The 18178-nt window shown below is 35.4% G+C and overlaps 1 protein-coding gene across 4 annotated transcripts in view; it reads right to left on the bottom strand.

Moving 5' to 3' along the window:
* Nucleotides 1–3603: 3603 nt before the first annotated feature.
* The window catches only part of LOC111155222 (DnaJ heat shock protein family (Hsp40) member C10), a 51697-nt gene continuing 37122 nt past the window's right edge, over nt 3604–18178 (bottom strand). For 3 of the 4 annotated variants that reach the window (XM_022515437.1, XM_022515504.1, XM_022515355.1), the window contains 10 exons: nt 16195–16322; nt 15776–15892; nt 12047–12148; nt 11267–11422; nt 10321–10454; nt 8979–9032; nt 8586–8733; nt 6687–6806; nt 4741–4845; nt 3604–3723 (listed from right to left, as the gene is read on the bottom strand). In XM_022515437.1, the coding sequence (XP_022371145.1) occupies nt 3712–3723; nt 4741–4845; nt 6687–6806; nt 8586–8733; nt 8979–9032; nt 10321–10454; nt 11267–11422; nt 12047–12148; nt 15776–15892; nt 16195–16322 (1076 nt within the window). In that variant the 3' untranslated portion in view covers nt 3604–3711. The remainder of the gene's footprint in view (nt 3724–4740; nt 4846–6686; nt 6807–8585; nt 8734–8978; nt 9033–10320; nt 10455–11266; nt 11423–12046; nt 12149–15775; nt 15893–16194; nt 16323–18178) is intronic. The other variant, XM_022515547.1, reaches the window with a different exon arrangement.

Here is an 18178-nt window from a genome sequence, read left to right as displayed (position 1 = left end):
TTGGTTGGCAGTCACAAGTTCCCTCTTTGTTGTGGCACCTGCACTGGGGGATGGGGTTTATAAGACTGTGTCATTGCTGCTTCTGCCCAGTCCAGTGTGGGTTTTTCTCTCATTAACCTGATGGATAGGAATTGCTTGGCTACTAGTGTCTGGATTTCTCTTAGAGGGAATTGTTTTGTACATAGCTGTTGATTCAGTGTGTCCACGGGAGGAGGTGAGTTTAGGAGCTTCCTATCTCACCACTTTCTACTGGAACCAATTCCTCTTTTTTATTTGAGGATGTAAAATTTGAAATGTTTAGAATAGTAGTTATTCAATTAATATGGAACAATTTTTTGTGGACATTAGCACAGATCTTTCTGAATAGGCTTTTGATCTGTATCCCCCCCCCCTTTTTTTTGAGAGAGAGAGAGAGAGCGAGAACAGTGAGAGAGCATAAGCAGGGAAGCAGCAGAGGGAGAGAGAAGCAGACTCCCTGCTGAACAGGGAGCCTGATGCGAGGCTCGATCTCAGGACCCTGAGATCATGACATGAGCTGAAGGCGGGTGCCCAACTGACTGAACCAACCAGGCACCCCCTGTATCTTTTTTAATAGGACAGCAGGTACTAAGGAATGCACTCAAGTGACCAGTGTAACCAGCTGATCAAGACGTTATACCGGCTGGCCTGGCATTAGCTTGCAGCCATAATTTGGGTTAATCACCTTTCACAAAATAGATCCAACTGTGAACAAGGGGACTGGGTGACAGTACAAGAAACTAAGTGCAAATTTAGTGTTAAATGTAAAAAAGACTAAAGTTGTGAATAACTAACACTTTGGTGTATGATCAGTAACACATTTCTACTTAGTCTGGTGACTAACTTAAATTCCCATTACTCTTACCGAAAATAAGCTATTCACCAGAAGAATTTAGGTGTCTTTAAAAGTTTCAGTTTATGTGTAAAGTAGCATACTCTAGAAAGATATTCTTCTCAGCCTCAGAATCAATTAGAGGAAACTACAAAAAATTTAAAATATATTTTGTTAACTTTGTACTATTTAATAGTCATAATGGACTGAATGTGTCTAATTTAAGACATATATCTGAGTTTGGCAGACCTATGGCCAAATTATACAAAAAATCTGTTTTAAAAGGGCTGAAAAATATTACTGCATTAAAGGCTTTCATATTCTAAGTATCTGGGTAAATGTGTCCCATAGGAAACAACACAGCAAATCTGATCATTGTACTTAAGAAAATTCCGCTTTGAATACTGTTAGAAAACAAAGCACAAATTTAAAGAAAACTTTTACAATATAAAAATAACTTCCTTTATCTTAATCATATACCTTAAGTAAAAAAGATATAAAAGATCTTAAATAAAATATGGCAAATTGGAATAGGTAAGCATCACTAACATCAAAAACACAAACTCCAAGTTATTTTATATAGCCACATATTTAAATGTATCTAATTTTCAAATACAATTGCCCGATAGAAAATGCTCCAGTCTGCTAGAAATGGTGTTGTGTTACCAAAGGTCAGCTGCACACAAAAATGGTGTTGCTGAGAGAAATGGCACATTTGACCTGGCACTCTTCAGGGGTGATCCACTGCACTTATATGGCTGTTAAAACTGTTAATTCTGCCAGCTGTTCTTGAGATACTCAATGACATTTGTGATTGCAGAAAATCGCCTCCTGATGGATATTGTAGGATATATATTATTTAATAGGACTTTCAGTAGCCTTGGCTTTAGAGCCAACTCCATAGGCACCAGGTTACAGGGTATATAATGCTTACTTTTTTTTTTTTTTTTTACTGCCTAAAATGTCCCTCAATAAGTTTGGAATTGTACTTATAGTTAGTAGTATAGGTACCCATAAACCTATGTATGGGTTCAGTGTCAGAACTGTGAATTACAGACACTTGGGAGAGAGGAACCATCCCTTAGATTCCTTCTACATATGCTTCAGTGTCCAGCACAGTGGTATTTGCATAATTGGTACATTAATTCAATAAACATTTACCAAGACTTCTTTATATCTTCCATTTTGGAATTATTGTGGAAAGCCAATTTTGAGATTTCCAGGCAGTGAAAATTTAACACATGAAAGGCACTTGCCATTACTGATCGTATTTCAAAAAGGTGGTATTAAAGTTAGAAGTGGCAACTGTTCTGTAACTGCCCACATATGTGAAGTGGAATCCAAGTGTAATAGGACTTAAAGGATTCAACTGAAGCAAAAATGGGAGAGTATGAATAGGATTAGACTAGAAAAAAAATTTTTTTTTGGTAGATATTGCAGTGATAAAATAATTATCTTCATGAGGAAATACTGGGAAGGAGATAAAGTGACATCAAAAAAATCTTCCAATATCATAGAGCATAATTCTAGTAAGTTTTTGGGGAAACTTTTTTTTTTTCTAATTTGCTGACCTCTTTCGATCAATTAGTTTTTAATACACTCTGAACTGTAACTAAACTACACATTACTGACATGTTTTGTTAAGATGCAAGGAAAATTCTAGATTCTTTTAGTCTGAACAACCAAGAAATGAAAACAGCCCATCCTTAGATTTATATACTTTTCTTATAAAAATAAGTTCAGTTATGCCAATATTTATCTGAAAATGACAGCATTCAACAGCAAACTAATAAATGGAATAACCACAGTGTCATTATGAGCTACAGTGAAACAAAACCGTAAAGTTACTTTTCCTATTTGAATAATAAATCAGACGAGTGAAAAAACCTCAACTGTGGGGGGAGGGGAAGAGGCAAATGTAAATAAAGGATCTGTATCAAAACAAAGTCCAGGAGACAAAAACCATAAATATTTAGAACAATACTTCAAAAGTCAATTACTATCGCAGGGTAAAACTTCTAAGAAAGCAATTCAGAAGATAAATAAACACATATGTTTAAAATCTAGAACTCTAAATACCTGATATACTTGATATACTTGGGCCCACTACAGAGCCCACTTACCAGCTACAAATACTGTTTTCCTCAGGTATTTCTAGAGGCTGTAGAAATCTACTGGGTTCATTTATTGTTACAAAAACTTTTCTCAATTGTGAAAAATTAAAATCAGTTCTTCAAACTTTAGAAAGAAAATGAAAAGTTGCTTCACTATAAAACACCATGAAAACAGAATATGTTTGCCACAATGGGAGTGTTTTTTTTTTTTTTTTTTTTAAAGGAAACAGAATCTGTTTCATCCCATTTCAGAACAGGTGACAAAAACTAAGTTACGTCTCTTCAGGCCAGCCACAAAACTTTAAGGAATAGAGACCAGTTTCGTACAACTTAGACACATATGTACATAACTCAACAGGCTCCTGTTTGTGCCAGCCAGTCTTAACATCATTTCCAGGGGTCAGTAATCTATAGCCCATGAACTGAATGTGGTTTGTGGTCTGTTTGTGTATGGCCCTGAGCTAAGAATGGTTTTTGCATTTCTTTAAAGGGCTGTAAACAAAACAAAAACAGAGTATGTGACAACTGTATATGGTTTACAAAGCCTAAAATCTTTACAATCTGGCCTTTTATAGAAAAAGTTTGCAGACCCTTCATTCATACCAGTGTTGTACAGAATTCAGACAGTGCAATTACAAGTCCAAGATAATGTTCATTTATTCCCACCAAGAATGTAGTAACATCCTAAAAAGATGTCTTCTGATGTCATTTGTTAGAATTCCTTCTCTTTTTTCATCTTCAACATCATTAAAGTTCATCCTATAATAATATAAAAGTGATTGAAAGAAAAAGTATGAATTTATATTAAAATATTGATTAGTTTATAGTATTCTACCTTTTAAAAAATAACTAATGAATCACTATATGAAATATACCTTGCCTAACTGTAACAATGGAAAAGGATATCTCTTAGTTATTACCTATCCATGCAGACACTACTAATTACACTTAAGTAATCATATTGGTATGTTTTTTAACTTAATTTCATTTATGATATTCTGGTTTATGTCTAATAACATTTTCCATTTCAAAGGTTTAACTTGAGATAAGAGTCAGACTTTAAAACCTCTCGAGGAAGCTGACCTGGTCAAAACATCGGAAAAATATTTCTGTAAAGAAGATAAGGCCTCTATGTTGGAGTCTGCAGTTCTAATATGGCTCTACAAGGCCGGAGGTCTCTAGCGCTCTCCAGAATCTGTGCTGTTCTTTTTTGTCCTTCTTTCACCTTATAGGGAAAGAATACAAAAAACCTCATATGTGATTTTATTAAATTCCACTCAGAAAGCACTCCAGCACTCTTTGGCCTGTTTTTAAGTATGTCCTAGAATGACAATGATTTTAAAAAGGGAAAAAAGAACAGTTCTTTCACAGAATAGCAAAGGGCTTGCACTGCCTCTTGAGATAAAAATTCAAGAAGGGGCCAAGATGAATATGGTTCCAATATATCCTGACTCTACTAGAGTAGATATTTTGCCGTATAAAATATTTTATGAGGCTCCAGTATATTTATTCTCAACAAGTCAAGGCTTTATTTATACTTGAACAAAATTTAAATAATTTATGGCCATAGTTCACTACTTTGAGTTAAATGGTTTTACTTGTCTAAATTTCTATGCTTATTAGTGCATACAAGCTACATTCTGATTATCATATTTTCCAAATTAAGAAATTTCAACTTTACTATTTTTTGAAGCTTCCACTCTACCTGTTTATTGATATAATGTACAGTAAGAATAGATAATGTTTGCCAAAGTCAGCTCTAGATTTAGTCCTTACCTTATCTCTCTTTCCATGATTTTGGAGATTTTTCAGTTTTTCATATACTAGGGTAGCAATCTCTTTTGCATCTCTGGCATCTATTTGCTCTCCCCAAATATTTCTCTAAAATTAAAAACACTCCTGTTATAATCTTTAAGGTATCTATTCAAAACATGACATTTCCATTTAAGAAATTTAATTAAATATTCCTTTTAAAAGTTCTAAATATTTGAAACTCAAATTTCTTCAAGGAAATAATGCTGCAAAAACAGTTAACTCATAATTTACTTAAATACAATACTGTTAGGGGAACATGTAAAATAATTCATTGGAAAAAATGATATTGCTAACTCCAATTGCCTTAAAATAACTAAATTGTAAAGAAAAGACAGCCCCCATAGGATTCAGATCATTCCAATCTAATACAAATCATAGGCACAGTTAAAACCTTGATCAACAACACTGGAAAGTAATGTATGTCTCCTGGTTCTCATTTGCTCAGAGCAGGACGGTGGTTGAAAATCAGGGAAGGGGGCAGGTCAATATATCAGGCTTGCTTTGCTTGGATCTGGTGTCATTTATTTCCTTCTTGGTGGGAACTCCACACTGTATGTTAGGATTTTGTTTTTTTGTGTTACTGCCCACCTGATCTGTACTGCTATTTACCACAATCATTGTTCTGCTTTGATTTTCAAATCTGGCCTGGACTTCCACCTCTGTCTCTTGGTTTGGACAGGGATATTTGGGGTCCTAATGTCTTCTGCGCTTCTCCTGCCACATGGTAACATCTTTTCAAACAGCTCCTTCTATGGCCTGATTAATTCTGTAACTACTCATTATACTGATACTTCCCTAACACCATCTATCTGAGTGAAGACCCCTATCTATGCCATACATTTCTCAGCTGTTCTGAGAATCAAAGTAGAGTCAATGATTCCAAAGAAATGAAGATTCAGGTACTAGTATAAGCTCCTTTACTCTCACTGAGTTCTGCTTACCCCAGGCTGTTCTTAAGACAGAATTAACCTCTTTGCCAAATCAAAATCCTTCACTGAAAAATTTAGATGACAATACTAGACTTTTGAAATTCATCATCCAATTTCATTATTTAACTCCAAAATATAATTTCTAATAAATAAACATGAAATCTTAAGCTGATGAGCTTTCTCAAAAAGTATAAAAATATTTGAAATGACTTACTTCAAATGTTTTACCAGAAAACATGAATACATAGCAAATCCTTATTTAATTACATTGTCAAAAATGTCATGCTTTTACCCAGAAAGATAGCAAAAGTCTTGAGTACTTTCAGTTAGCAATTATATTGGTTGAAAGGTATACGCATTTATATAAATGACCATAGGGGTTATCACCTGAATTTTAAGACCCATCAGTAGATGTCTAGTTTTTCTTTTTGAAGGGGAAAAAAAACCCAAAAAACATAGTGGCCCACAGAAGGGAGTTATAACCAAACCAAGGAACCATAACTTTTATTTTGTAGTCTAAATCACTAATTAATATTTCTCAAGATAAATGTTCTGGTACTAGCCTATTTCAAAAATATTATGAATTATGATAGTATTCTTTTAATTTTTTTCATTTCCTGGGAAAAATAATTATAAAGGTAGTATTTTTCTAAAAGTAGGAAATACAGAACTTCACAGAAAATAATTAACTTAAATCTCCACTCACAGAAAACTACTATTAATATTCTAGTATGTCTCTTCAGTAGTTTCTGTAATTCAGGAGTACAAAAATTTTAAGGCAGTGGGTCATCTGAACTTTGAGACAGAAAAACCTTTTAAAATCACGTGATGCATATTTTACTGAAGCTTCTTTTCACATATACAAATAAAACAAATGACAAAGGGAGAAAAAGCTAATAAAAACATTCAGACTAATAACAAACCTTTCCAACTTGGTCTGCTAAAGGAGAGGCACATATACGAATGCCTTGTACGTACCTTTGTTCTTTCATAGGGAAAAAATTTAACAGTTGGATAGGCTCTGATGCCAGCTTTCTGGCATGTTTGAGCATAAGCCTGACAGTCTACTTTCCCAGCTTTCACTTTTCCTTTAACCATCTGAAAAGAGAGAAATATGGTTTGTCATTCTCTGTGGCATAAACTATTTTGGCAACCACAAAGCAACATGATACAAATATTTTCAAATCTTTATCACTGTCAAGACTTAAGCTTTTATCCTTTCCATCCTGGTAAGACCGCTTCCAACTTTTTACTGGCTCTTTAAACACCTGTTTACCCAGAAACACCTCTCCAAGAGCAAATAAACTCTTTATCTTATCAAGAAAAGCTCCTTCCTGGTACCCACACCCTGTCCATCACACCACAAACACCTCAGATTCTGTCCTCATCCACCTTCTTCCTTTCTCTGGTCTCACATGCTGAGGGAGCACTCTTCCTTTTGTGGAAGGTTCACAACTCTACCTAAGCCTCCAGTCCCTCTGTATCAAGCCTCTGACTTGCTCTTCAGGGTATGGTCTTTTTCATATTGAGTAATCTTCTGCTATATTCAAGATATTGTTGCATTACAAAATAAGCTAAATACAAAGGGAGTAAAACATTTTGTCGAATTACTAAACAAAAAGGGAGCATAAAAGGAGAAAAAGATCTAGTAAGTGGAAAATAACCTCTTATTTGAAGGACAATCCAATAACTAAAATAATCTTTTATGACTCCTGGGGAGCTCTGAAATCCCTTTGCTAAAGAAATCTCCATGGCTTGAGATTTTCAGCTTTTGTTTTAGGCTGGTGAAACTTTAGCTTTCTCATTCTAGTGAGTGTTTTACAGCCCACGGGCAAAGCTCCCTGAAGCCAGGAAGCTAACAATCTGGATAGGCTAATGAGGAGGGTAACAGTGACAGAAACAACAAACATTCAGACTGTATTCAGTTTATGCATTCAGTTAAGTTTTATAAGCATTTACTGAGTTAGACAAGACTTGTAAAACTAGCCCTCAAGAAGCTCAGTGTTATGGAGGACACAGGTAACTAAGTATTTAACATCCATTATGTAAGTACACCAAAGGAGTACAAGATATTAAAGTGAACTGACTGAGATGGACAGTGAATACAGAAGTGCCAACTGAAGCTGGGTTTTGTAGGATAAGGAGGAAAAGATCCACATGACCAAGATAAGGAAAAGGCATTTTAGAGATAGGGAACAGCATGTACTTGTTCAACAAACTTGGAGTAATTTGTTGTGCCTGAACTGTAAGGTTTGGGGTAGGGACAGAGAGAAAGCCAAAGAGATAGAAAGGGTCCCATCAGAGACCTGCAACCTAGGATGCCAGGTCAGAAACCTGGTTCACAGGAAGCCTGAGAAGGGAGTATTTCAGAAAGATGATCAGGGCAGAACAGAAGAAGGCAGGCTGGCAACATGAGACTAGCTGAAAGGTACACATGAGATGTCTCGATGAGATGATGAGGGCTTGAACAGAGAGGCTAGCAGAAAAGATGGAGAGGAGATGTCAAATTTGAAAGGCATTTAGAAGACAGAACTGATAGGATCTATGATGGCCTGCCAAGCAGCAGAGTAAAGGAAAGAAATAGGGAACAAGCTAAACTGAGGTATCTGGCTGTTAGTTAGGTAGATGATGTCCTCAATCAAGACAGAGGTGTTAGCTAAAAGCATTAATAAAGAAGGAAGAAATCTGCAAAGATTTTAGTCATAGAAATGAAATGGAATTGAAAAAAAATTCACAGGAAACTTAAGAGAATTAATATTTAAAATATAATTATAGCTAATCATTTAATATAGCTACTTTTTAAATAACTGTTATTTTATCTAATTATTAAAACATGCATGGGACTACAAGTGATTTAAGTAGAGAGACAAGACTTACCCTAGCCAAAAGCTCAAACTCTGGAGCAAAATTTTGGCAAGGTCCACACCAAGGAGCATAGAAATCAACCACCCAGTGATTTTTCCCTTGTATAACTTTTTCATTGAAAGTCTGAGGCGTTAGATCTATGGATGCTTTAGGTAAGAATCTGTGGCAAGGGATCAAATTATTTTTCATTATATGAAACCAAAGGAAACATCTAAAATATAATACTGTAAAAGTTTCTAAGTAAAAAAGGCCTTCCAAGTTATCTTGGTAAATTTTAATTCTTTACGAAGTAATTTAAAATGCTACAGCCTTAAGCAACTCACAATAAATGTAACTACAGACATAAGAGGAAGGTAAATAGCACTGAATCTATTTTATACAATGATGCATATTTTGATTACTCACCCTAGACCCCAAATTCTCAGGGAATAAGCATCTCTATTCCATCCATTGTAACTACTGAAAGAAGAAAATTGATATAAGTTTTAAATACTATATTCTATTATTGGATATGTTTAGAAAACCATCTCTCTGCAGCAACTGAAAAGTTTAACTTATTGACTAGATACCATTTCCCTTCTCAGATACACCTACCTATAAATGCTGCTTACACGGCTTCCCAAATAAATTTTTCTCTAGTCTAGGTGTTTTTTTTTGGTGCTCCAGACAGCCCCGAAGTCTAACTGCCTGCTGGACAGCTCCTATACGCATGGGAATGGTAACACTCCAAATGTTTAAGACTTCAGTTTCAGAACCTTTATTCTGGTCATTATGTCTGTCAAATTCCTACCTCCTTTTTTTTTTTTTTTTTTTTTTAAAGATTTTTATTTATTTATTTCACAGACAGAGACAGGCAGAGAGGCAGGCAGAGAGAGAGGGAAGCAGGCTTCCCACTGAGCAGACAGCCCGATGCGGGGCTCTATCCCAGGACTCTGGGATCATGACCTGAGCCAAAGGCAGAGGCTTTAACCCACTGAGCCACCCAGCCGCCCCTCCTACCTCCTTTTTAAGACCCATGGCAAAAGCCACCTCCTAAATGCAGCCTTTCATGATTTCCTCTCATAGCTGTGATCCCTTCCTCCTTGGCAATCCACGGCTCAGTTTTACTTTTTACATAATGTTCTTTATATTCTGCCTTGCACTTGAGTTTTCTACCTCAAATGCCATGTGGTGTTACAGAAACAGGATGGGCATTGACACAGACTGGGCTGAATCTTCAATTATAAACCTTAGCAGCTGTGTGACTTGACAAAATTATTTAAGGTCTGTTAATCAGTTTACTTATTTTTAATAGGAGGAAGGGCAATAATTCTTATTTCTCAGGGTCTATGGGAGGACTAGTGGGAATAACATGAACAAAGATCTAGTATAATACCTGAAACCAAAAACTGACTTACTAAATGTTAGTACTTCCTCCGTTTATCTTTTTCTATACTGGCGTGCCAGCTTCATAAACACTGGGATCATTCAATTCTTTTTTCATCTTCAGAGGTTCTCATTAGCACATCATCTTAAAACATGGTGGGCTCCCAAAAAATATTTATTGGGTTAACGTCTATTTAGTTAAGATAACTTTTTTTAAAGAAGCTTATTTATTTAAGTAATCTCTATACCCAACATGGGGCTGGAACTCATGACCCTAAGATCAAGAGTCACATGTTCTTCTGACTGAACCAGCCAGGCACCCCTAAGATAACTTTAAATAAAAGGTTATAATAAATGTCTTTACATTTTAGGCAACACTTACTGATACTGATAAGCGTTATTTGATTTTTGGGGGAAAAATCTTATCTCAGGGTATCTCCGAACATTTTCTTGGGCACAAAAAGAATGATACTGTTGGCAGTCTATGCTGCCCACATTGATCAGTCCAGTTAATGTCTATAAAAGAGAAAGAGAGGAGATAAACAGATCAAAGTGATTAGAATAAAATTAGAATTAGAATAAAATATAACTATTTATGTTTATAATAGAGAAATTATCACTGTGAGATGATTATTATTTTTCAGTGATTAGAACACTTACAGTAATGAACTGAGAATGTAATGCTGTAGTTAGGACCCTACTACAATTATTACAGATTAAACAACAGCTTTCATTCATGTTCTATGTGGGGGGAAATTAGGTATTTATAAAATTAAGTGTTAGAAACAAGGAACTAATGAAGATCACTGCAATGGTACTTCAAAGTTATTTTCCAAATAGAGACCTGCATTGCAACACATTGAAATCATGCCCCAATTTTAAAATTTTACTGAAAAGGACACAAAATTGCATCATCTTAAACGTTAAGATACTAGAAATCACTTTTACCTATTTGGTTCGTTCACTTTTTCTTAGAAATATAAAACAGAGATTTCATTTTCCATTCTCATATTTAGTAACTTTCTTCCAATCCTTCATAACACTATGTCTATTTGTATAGAAAATAAAGGGATTTGGGGGTTGACTTTGGCAAAAATTTGGCCAGATAGGTACCAAACAAGTGACACAGGGGAAAAAAAAAGGTAGATTATCTATACCATCTATACCATTCACTCAACCTGACAGAAAGAGAGTTGAAATCCAACTGGTATAATCAGAACTGTTTAAGTGATAATCTAGAGGTGGGTTAATCTCAGTTTCAAAACAGTTCTGTTAAATACACATTCATGCTACATGTTAAGATTAAAAAAAAAAAAACACTACTATACCCGGGCCATTCTTTTCCATTCTGGCATTAGGACTTGACATGGATGACACCAAGGAGAATAGAAATCAACCATCCAGACTTCGTCCTGTTTTCTCTGTTTAACTAGTTCATTGAAAGTGGTGGGTGTCAGGGTGATCACTGAAGGATTCATAAGATCCTAAAGAGAATATAACTTTCATTATAACAATATAAAAGAGTGTTCACATATTCTTGGCAAACTGTTGTCACTTAGAAAGTTCCTGTTTCTGAATAATCAAAAGATACTTATGGATGTTTAAAAGATAATCGACAGTGAATTATTTTAAAAAGGAAGGAATTATTCCCAGTTTAGACTTTGCCCATTAGCCTTCTTAAATCAAGGTTTATTTTTTTTTTCTTATTTCCATGTATCATTAAAATCATCTTAGTAGGGAACAGAGGCAACTTTACTTAAGGTGACATTAGATGGGACAAAAAGTTCTAAGAGGTGCCCAGATAGCTACACAGGCCAAATAGTCCCATTCCAGATCCAATGATTGGTTTGGAAATGATCCTTTAATCATTAATGGAAAGCCTATTACTCTATTTTCCTGACAGTCTGATTGGAGATACTGCTCAACCTCCCTAAAAGCTCACTTGCTCCAAATGCTGTTTTAATACAGCTTCAGTCTACCATGATAGGGTAATACTAACAAAAATGTTAGCTTCACAGGGGAAACAATAAAAAACAAAACAACACAAAACCAAAAACCAGTTAAAAATAATTTACCTCAGTAAATTACAATACTATAAATTAAAATACCTCTATGAATTCCAAGATCTGTTCAGCAGAGTGATGTCCTTCATATTCATGAACATTGGACTGGTTGAAAACCACTGTTGTTGGATAAGCCTGAATGTTATACTGTTAGGAATAAGAATACAAACTAAAGATTTTATGCATTTTACCTCTTGGTTGCAAATTTATAACCAACTTGCTTTTAAGTAGCAACAGTAACATTTTAAAAACCCATTGCTAAACTGCTGGTGACTGAAAAATTTTAGCCTGGCCAAATTTGGCAAAGAAATGGATTCACAGTTGCACTGATAAATGACCCTTTTTTATAGGTAGTCCATTAGCCATAAAATCCATGGGCAATGAAACATTGAGAAGTGCGCAAAGCCATAATATGGCTAATTATGAGCGTGGGCCCTTTTGACTCTCTTGAAGCAAGATGGATAATACATTCTTGGGACATGAGTCATGATTCCTTAAGTTAAAATATGGTTGTGTACACATTATTCTTTCTTTATCCTTGCTACTTTGTTTCCTTTATTTTCTTCTACTACTAGACAAATTGGAGCATTATTGTGGTTTCAAAGACTCAAGCCAGAGATTAGCCTTCTCTTTACAGCCTTATCCATCTTGCTTCAAGAGAGTCAAAAGGGCCCATGCTCCTAATTAGCCATATTATGGCTATGCTGTGTGAATTTACTGTAGCTGATCTTTGCATCCTTAAAGTTGACAAGCACTCAGCAGCAAACTGGAATGTTTGATTAGGATTCAAAAAACTCATTAGGTATGACTGTTAATCTTAGTGTTTAGCATATGCTGGACATCTTTTTAGCACTGAAATATGCAGTTTCTCTTCTTAAAAGCTTTTATTTATTTATTTGAGAGAGAATCTGAAGCAGATTCCATGCCAAGCACAGAGCCTGACATGGGGCTCAATCCCATGATCACGAGATCACAACCTGCACAGAAACCAAAACTCTTGAGGCTTAATTGACTGAGTCACCCTGGTGCCCCTTAAACATGTAGTTTCTAATCTATTCTGTACAACAACTCTATTCAGAAGCTAAAATTACCACGTCAACTTTACAGATGAGAAAATGGAGGTATTGAGAGGCTATGTGACTTGGTCAAGCTCCACCAATTAGCGAGTAATGACTCCTGGCCTCTATTCCAGGTGAAGCTGACACCACAGTTTTAAAATCTTATGTTTTACTCAATTATCTCAAGGATATTTAATAGTTTTGATAAAAAGTAGAAAAACTAGAAGAATTCAAATTAAGGTAATTATTATTTATCACATTGTATCTTGCTTAGGATCTTTTCAATGTCACATACAAGACATTCAAAACAAGACATTCAAAACCAAAGATCTTACATTAGTTTTTAGTTAAATGGAATTTCAAACAGAATGAAGAGGGAAATCATCTGACAAATATCCATCTATCCCTTCTCAATATTTAAATTTAACTTGTCACCCTGGCAGATTGCTTAAATTCTTTTTTTTTTTTTTTATCACATTTCCTTTCCTCCCTCAAAGTAAGAGCAATCAATATCCTCAAATAAGTATATATCCAATCCACAAATGTTTTGATACTTTTGTGACATGCTTAAGTATCCCTGGGTAGTATAGTGAAATGCTGAAGCATTAAAAAATTTTCTGTAATTCTATCATACTCTGTAAGCTATTCTGCAGCTTGCTTTTGTCATCTTACAATGTATTTTTGAGACTTACACATGCTGGTAAAGATAGATTTAGTTTTAAATGCTCTATGGTATTCCATTACAGGACTGGATCATTTATCCATATACTTGCTATTATCAGATTTCAAAATTTTTGTTAATTTGTTGATAGATTTATTTGATGGATTGTTGTAATTTGTACTTTCTTGATGGCCAGTGAAGTGCAAGATTTTTTATGTTTGTTGGATTTTTCTAAAAAGTCTCAACTTTCTCATTTATCTACTTAAACTCACTTGTAGTCAAATATTTTGGCAGTAAGGTTTTCTGTCAGTTACATGTGCTATAGTTTTTGGCAATAGTTTTATCATTTAATGTAGTCAAAATCATTCACATTTTTACCTTGTGTGTGTGGACTGAGAAATTCTTCCTCACACAGATGCCATAAAGATTTCACTCTAGGGGCGCCTGGGTGGCTCAGTGGGTTAAGCCTCTGCCTTAGGCTCAGGTCATGATCTCAGGGTCCTGGGATCGAGTCCCGCATCGGGCTCTCTGCTAGGCAGGGAGCCTGCTTCCTCCTCTCTCTCTCTCTCTGCCTGCCTCTCTGCCTACTTGTGATCTCTCTCTGTCAAATGAATAAATAAATTCTTTAAAAAAAAAAAAAAGATTTCACTCTACATTTACTTGTTTTTAAAACCTATCATTTTCTTTTCCTTCCTTTTCCTCCATTTTTCTTTTCCTTTTTCAAGTTGGCTTTTATACAATTATTTAAAATATACACGAAGGCAGACAGCAATACATTTGCATATACTCTTGTAGCTATAATAATCTTCCACTCATGGGCACACTTACTTCATTTATACTCCCTCCCAACTCTATTCCTATACCAATATTATTTTATTTCTTAAAATATTTCACTTATTTATTTGACAGAGAGAGAGAGTGACAGACAGTGAGAGGGGGAACACAAGCATGGGGTGAGAGAGGGAGAAGCAGGCTTCCTGCCGAGCAGGGAGCCTGATGTCAGGCTTGATCGCAGGACCCTGGGATCAATGACCTGAACTGAAGGCAGACGCTTAATGACTGAACCACCCCAGCACCCCCACCAATATTATTTTAAGGCAAATTCCAGATGACTTATCGTTTCATCCATATTTCAGTATATTTAAAATATAAGAACTTTCCTCCAAGTGTATATATACACTTATATAAAATATAAGGACTTTCCTCCAAGTGTAACTACACTGTCATTTTTACACCTAAAAATGAACAATTCCTGTTAATTTTCAGATACCCTGTCGGTGCTCAAATTTCCCTAACTACTGGTTGCTCATTTTTTTGCAGTTGGTTTGGCATCCAAACGAGACCAAAACATTGCATTTGAGTGATATGTCTTTTGAATCTCTTTCATCTCTTTTCCCACCTTTCAGTGTATCTGACCAATAAATTAGATATTTGTCCTGAAAGATCCTCTACATGCTGGCACTTACAGATTTCATGCCCATGGTTTCACTTAACATGTTCCTCTAACTGATTTCCTACACACGGACAGATCTCAAGGTGTGATCTGATTTAGGTTTCAGAGACTTGTTCCAACTATATTTTATAGATGGTATATACTTTCATGACAAGATATATAATTTCTAGTTATTCCTGGAACTGAAAAATAAACATTAATTAAGAAAATGTTTTATTATAAACAAAGGTTCAAAAATCTTGTTCATTTTTAAAATTTCCATCTACTAAGAAAACAATTATGAGGAAAACCTGAGAATCAAACTACAGACTGCCAAAAGACAATATTGCAACAAAAATTATAAAGATTTTAAATAATGGAAAAATCATATATTTTATCAAATAAACTAAATATTTTCCTATGTTTGATAAATAAGACCATATCCACATTCAACTCTTTATGTTGTCTATTCATGTTTTAATCCAATCATAATTTTATATCATTTTTTGAAATATTTGTTACTCCTCTAAATGTACCTGCACATTTTAAATTACACTGACAAAGGTTTCTATTTCAAAACTATTTTACAAAAGTGTTAATTAGAACAAGTATTTTATACGTACCATGTTACAGAGTCCCTCATGAACTGTACAATCTAGTGTACCAAACTTAAGCTGACCGTAAAGATGCTTTGATGCTTTTCGTAACTCTGGCAATAAAGCTCGACACGGTGGACACCACTATGAAAGAAAAAATATAAGCACAGAGCTACAGGGAACAAAAAAACCACATTTCTGCAATAAGCAATATATACTAAGTAAGACAAACCATACTTAGTGGCAAATCTTATGTGTGCCTGCCTGTGTATTTAATTCTTGGAGGGGCAAGTACATCCCTGTCCACTTGGAAGCAGTATCTGATAGGGGCCAAAGTGAGTAACACAATTTTGGTATTCATGGTTCAAGACTATCTAGAAAAAGTCTTTTTGCTATGATAAGAGAAAATCTGACAACACTGAAACTGACAGATAAAAATTACTTACTGGGGCAAAAAAATCAACGAGCCACGGTTCCTTGTCATTGGCAGGAAAATTTTGAGGTCCAAGTGTGGTAACATGAGAATTAACGCTTTCTTTGGCAAAGGCAAGTATATCATATAGAATCTTCTTTCCTTTGAAATTGTATAAAAGAAAAATTAAAATCCACATTCTTCCTTTCTACCCATATAAACATTTCAAAGTTTTTGTACTTAATATATTAAAGAAATGAAGATAAACTTATTGAACCCACTGATTTTGGTGAGGGTCTAGTGTTTTGTATACTATACGTAAACAGGTTTGCTCTGCCAGGAGCACTTTTCTTATATGCTTCTGTTTCTTGGAGGACCTATCTTTGCAATATTTCTTTATCCTCAGAGGCAGAGTAACCACTTCTTGCAGTATTTGTGTTCTTTATGCTTACCTGAACTACTACTGTGGCCCAACTACTAAATCTGCTTCTTCAAACTCGACTTCCCTTATGAATTCAAAACCTGTATTACCAACTACCCAGTGAAAGTATTCACATGGATGTCATACAAACATTTCAAATATATTAAAACTGAAATTGAGTTACTTTCCCCCGAACTTGCTCCTTTTCTCACCTTTCCTATCTTGGCAATGACATAATCATCCACTAGGTGGATGAATAGAGTGAGAACTAAAGAAGAAATAAATAAAATATATAAAAAATGAGTCAGAGCCAAAGAATACAGTAACTGACACTAAAAACACACGGAGGGAGTCAACAGATTAGAAGCAGCATAATGGACCAGGAATCTGGAAGACAGAGTTGAGGAAATCCCCCAGGCTGAACAGCAAAAAGAGAATAAAAAATGAGTACAGGTTAGGTTAAGGGACCTCTAGGACAGCATCAAGCATACTAATATTGACATTATAGAGGTTTCAGAAGGAGAAGAAAGAGACTAAAAGGCAGAAAAATTACTTGAGGAAATCAGAGCTGGAAAACTTCCCTACCAAGGGAAGAAAGCAGATACACAGATTTAGGAAGCACAGAGAAAACCAAACAAGAAGAATTCAAGTAAATTCAAACCCAGACACATTTTTAAAATGTCAAAACTATAGAGAAACAGAAAATCTTAAAAGCAGCAAGAGCTATGCCAACTAGTATAGAGAAGAGTACCCTCATATGATTATAAGCTGATTTTTTTCACCAAAAACATAGCAGGCCAGAAGGGAGTGGTACAATATATTCAAACTGTTGAAAGGAAAAACTCTACAACCAAGAATACCTCATCCAACAAAGTTATCATTCAGAATCAAAGGAGTTTCCCAGGCAAACAAAAGTTCAAGGAGTTCATCACCTACACCAGCCTTAAATGTTATAGAAACTTCTTTAAGCAGAAAAGAAATGGCCATAGTTAAAAGAATGTTATGAAAAAAAAAAAAAAATCACTGGTAATGGCAAACATTAGTAAACATGCAGAAAAGGCAGTGGCTTGATCACTTTTAAGGCTAGTACGAAGGTTAAAGAGAAAAAGTTGTAAAACTTTTATCTACAATAATTAGTTATGGGATACACAAAAGATGTAAAATAGGATGCCAAAAAAAGGCAGCAGGGAGAGTAAAATGTAGTGCTTTTAAAATGCATTCAGAGGGGACGCCTGGGTGGCTCAGTTGGTTAGGCAGCTGCCTTCGGCTCGGGTCATGATCCCAGCGTCCTGGGATTGAGTCCCACATCGGGCTCCTTGCTCATCGGGGAGCCTGCTTCTCCCTCTGCCTCTGCCTGACATTCTGTCTGCCTGTGCTCGCTCTTGCTCTCTGACAAGTAAATAAATAAAATCTTTAAAAAATAAAAATAAAAAAAAAATAAAATGCATTCAGAGGGTGCCTGGGTGGCTCAGTGGGTTAAAGCCTCTGCCTCTGGCTCAGGTCATGATCCCAGGGTCTTGGGATTGAGCCCCACATCGGGCTCTCTGCTCGGCAGGGACCTGCTTTCTCTCTCTGCCTGCCTCTCTGCCTACTTGTG

Source organism: Enhydra lutris, unplaced genomic scaffold (genome assembly GCF_002288905.1).
Source record: "Enhydra lutris kenyoni isolate GAN:26980312 unplaced genomic scaffold, ASM228890v2 scaffoldscaffold1, whole genome shotgun sequence".
Taxonomy (NCBI): domain Eukaryota; kingdom Metazoa; phylum Chordata; class Mammalia; order Carnivora; family Mustelidae; genus Enhydra; species Enhydra lutris.
The sequence above is the reverse complement of the archived record's forward strand: the minus strand, read 5'-3'. Positions and strand labels throughout refer to the sequence as shown.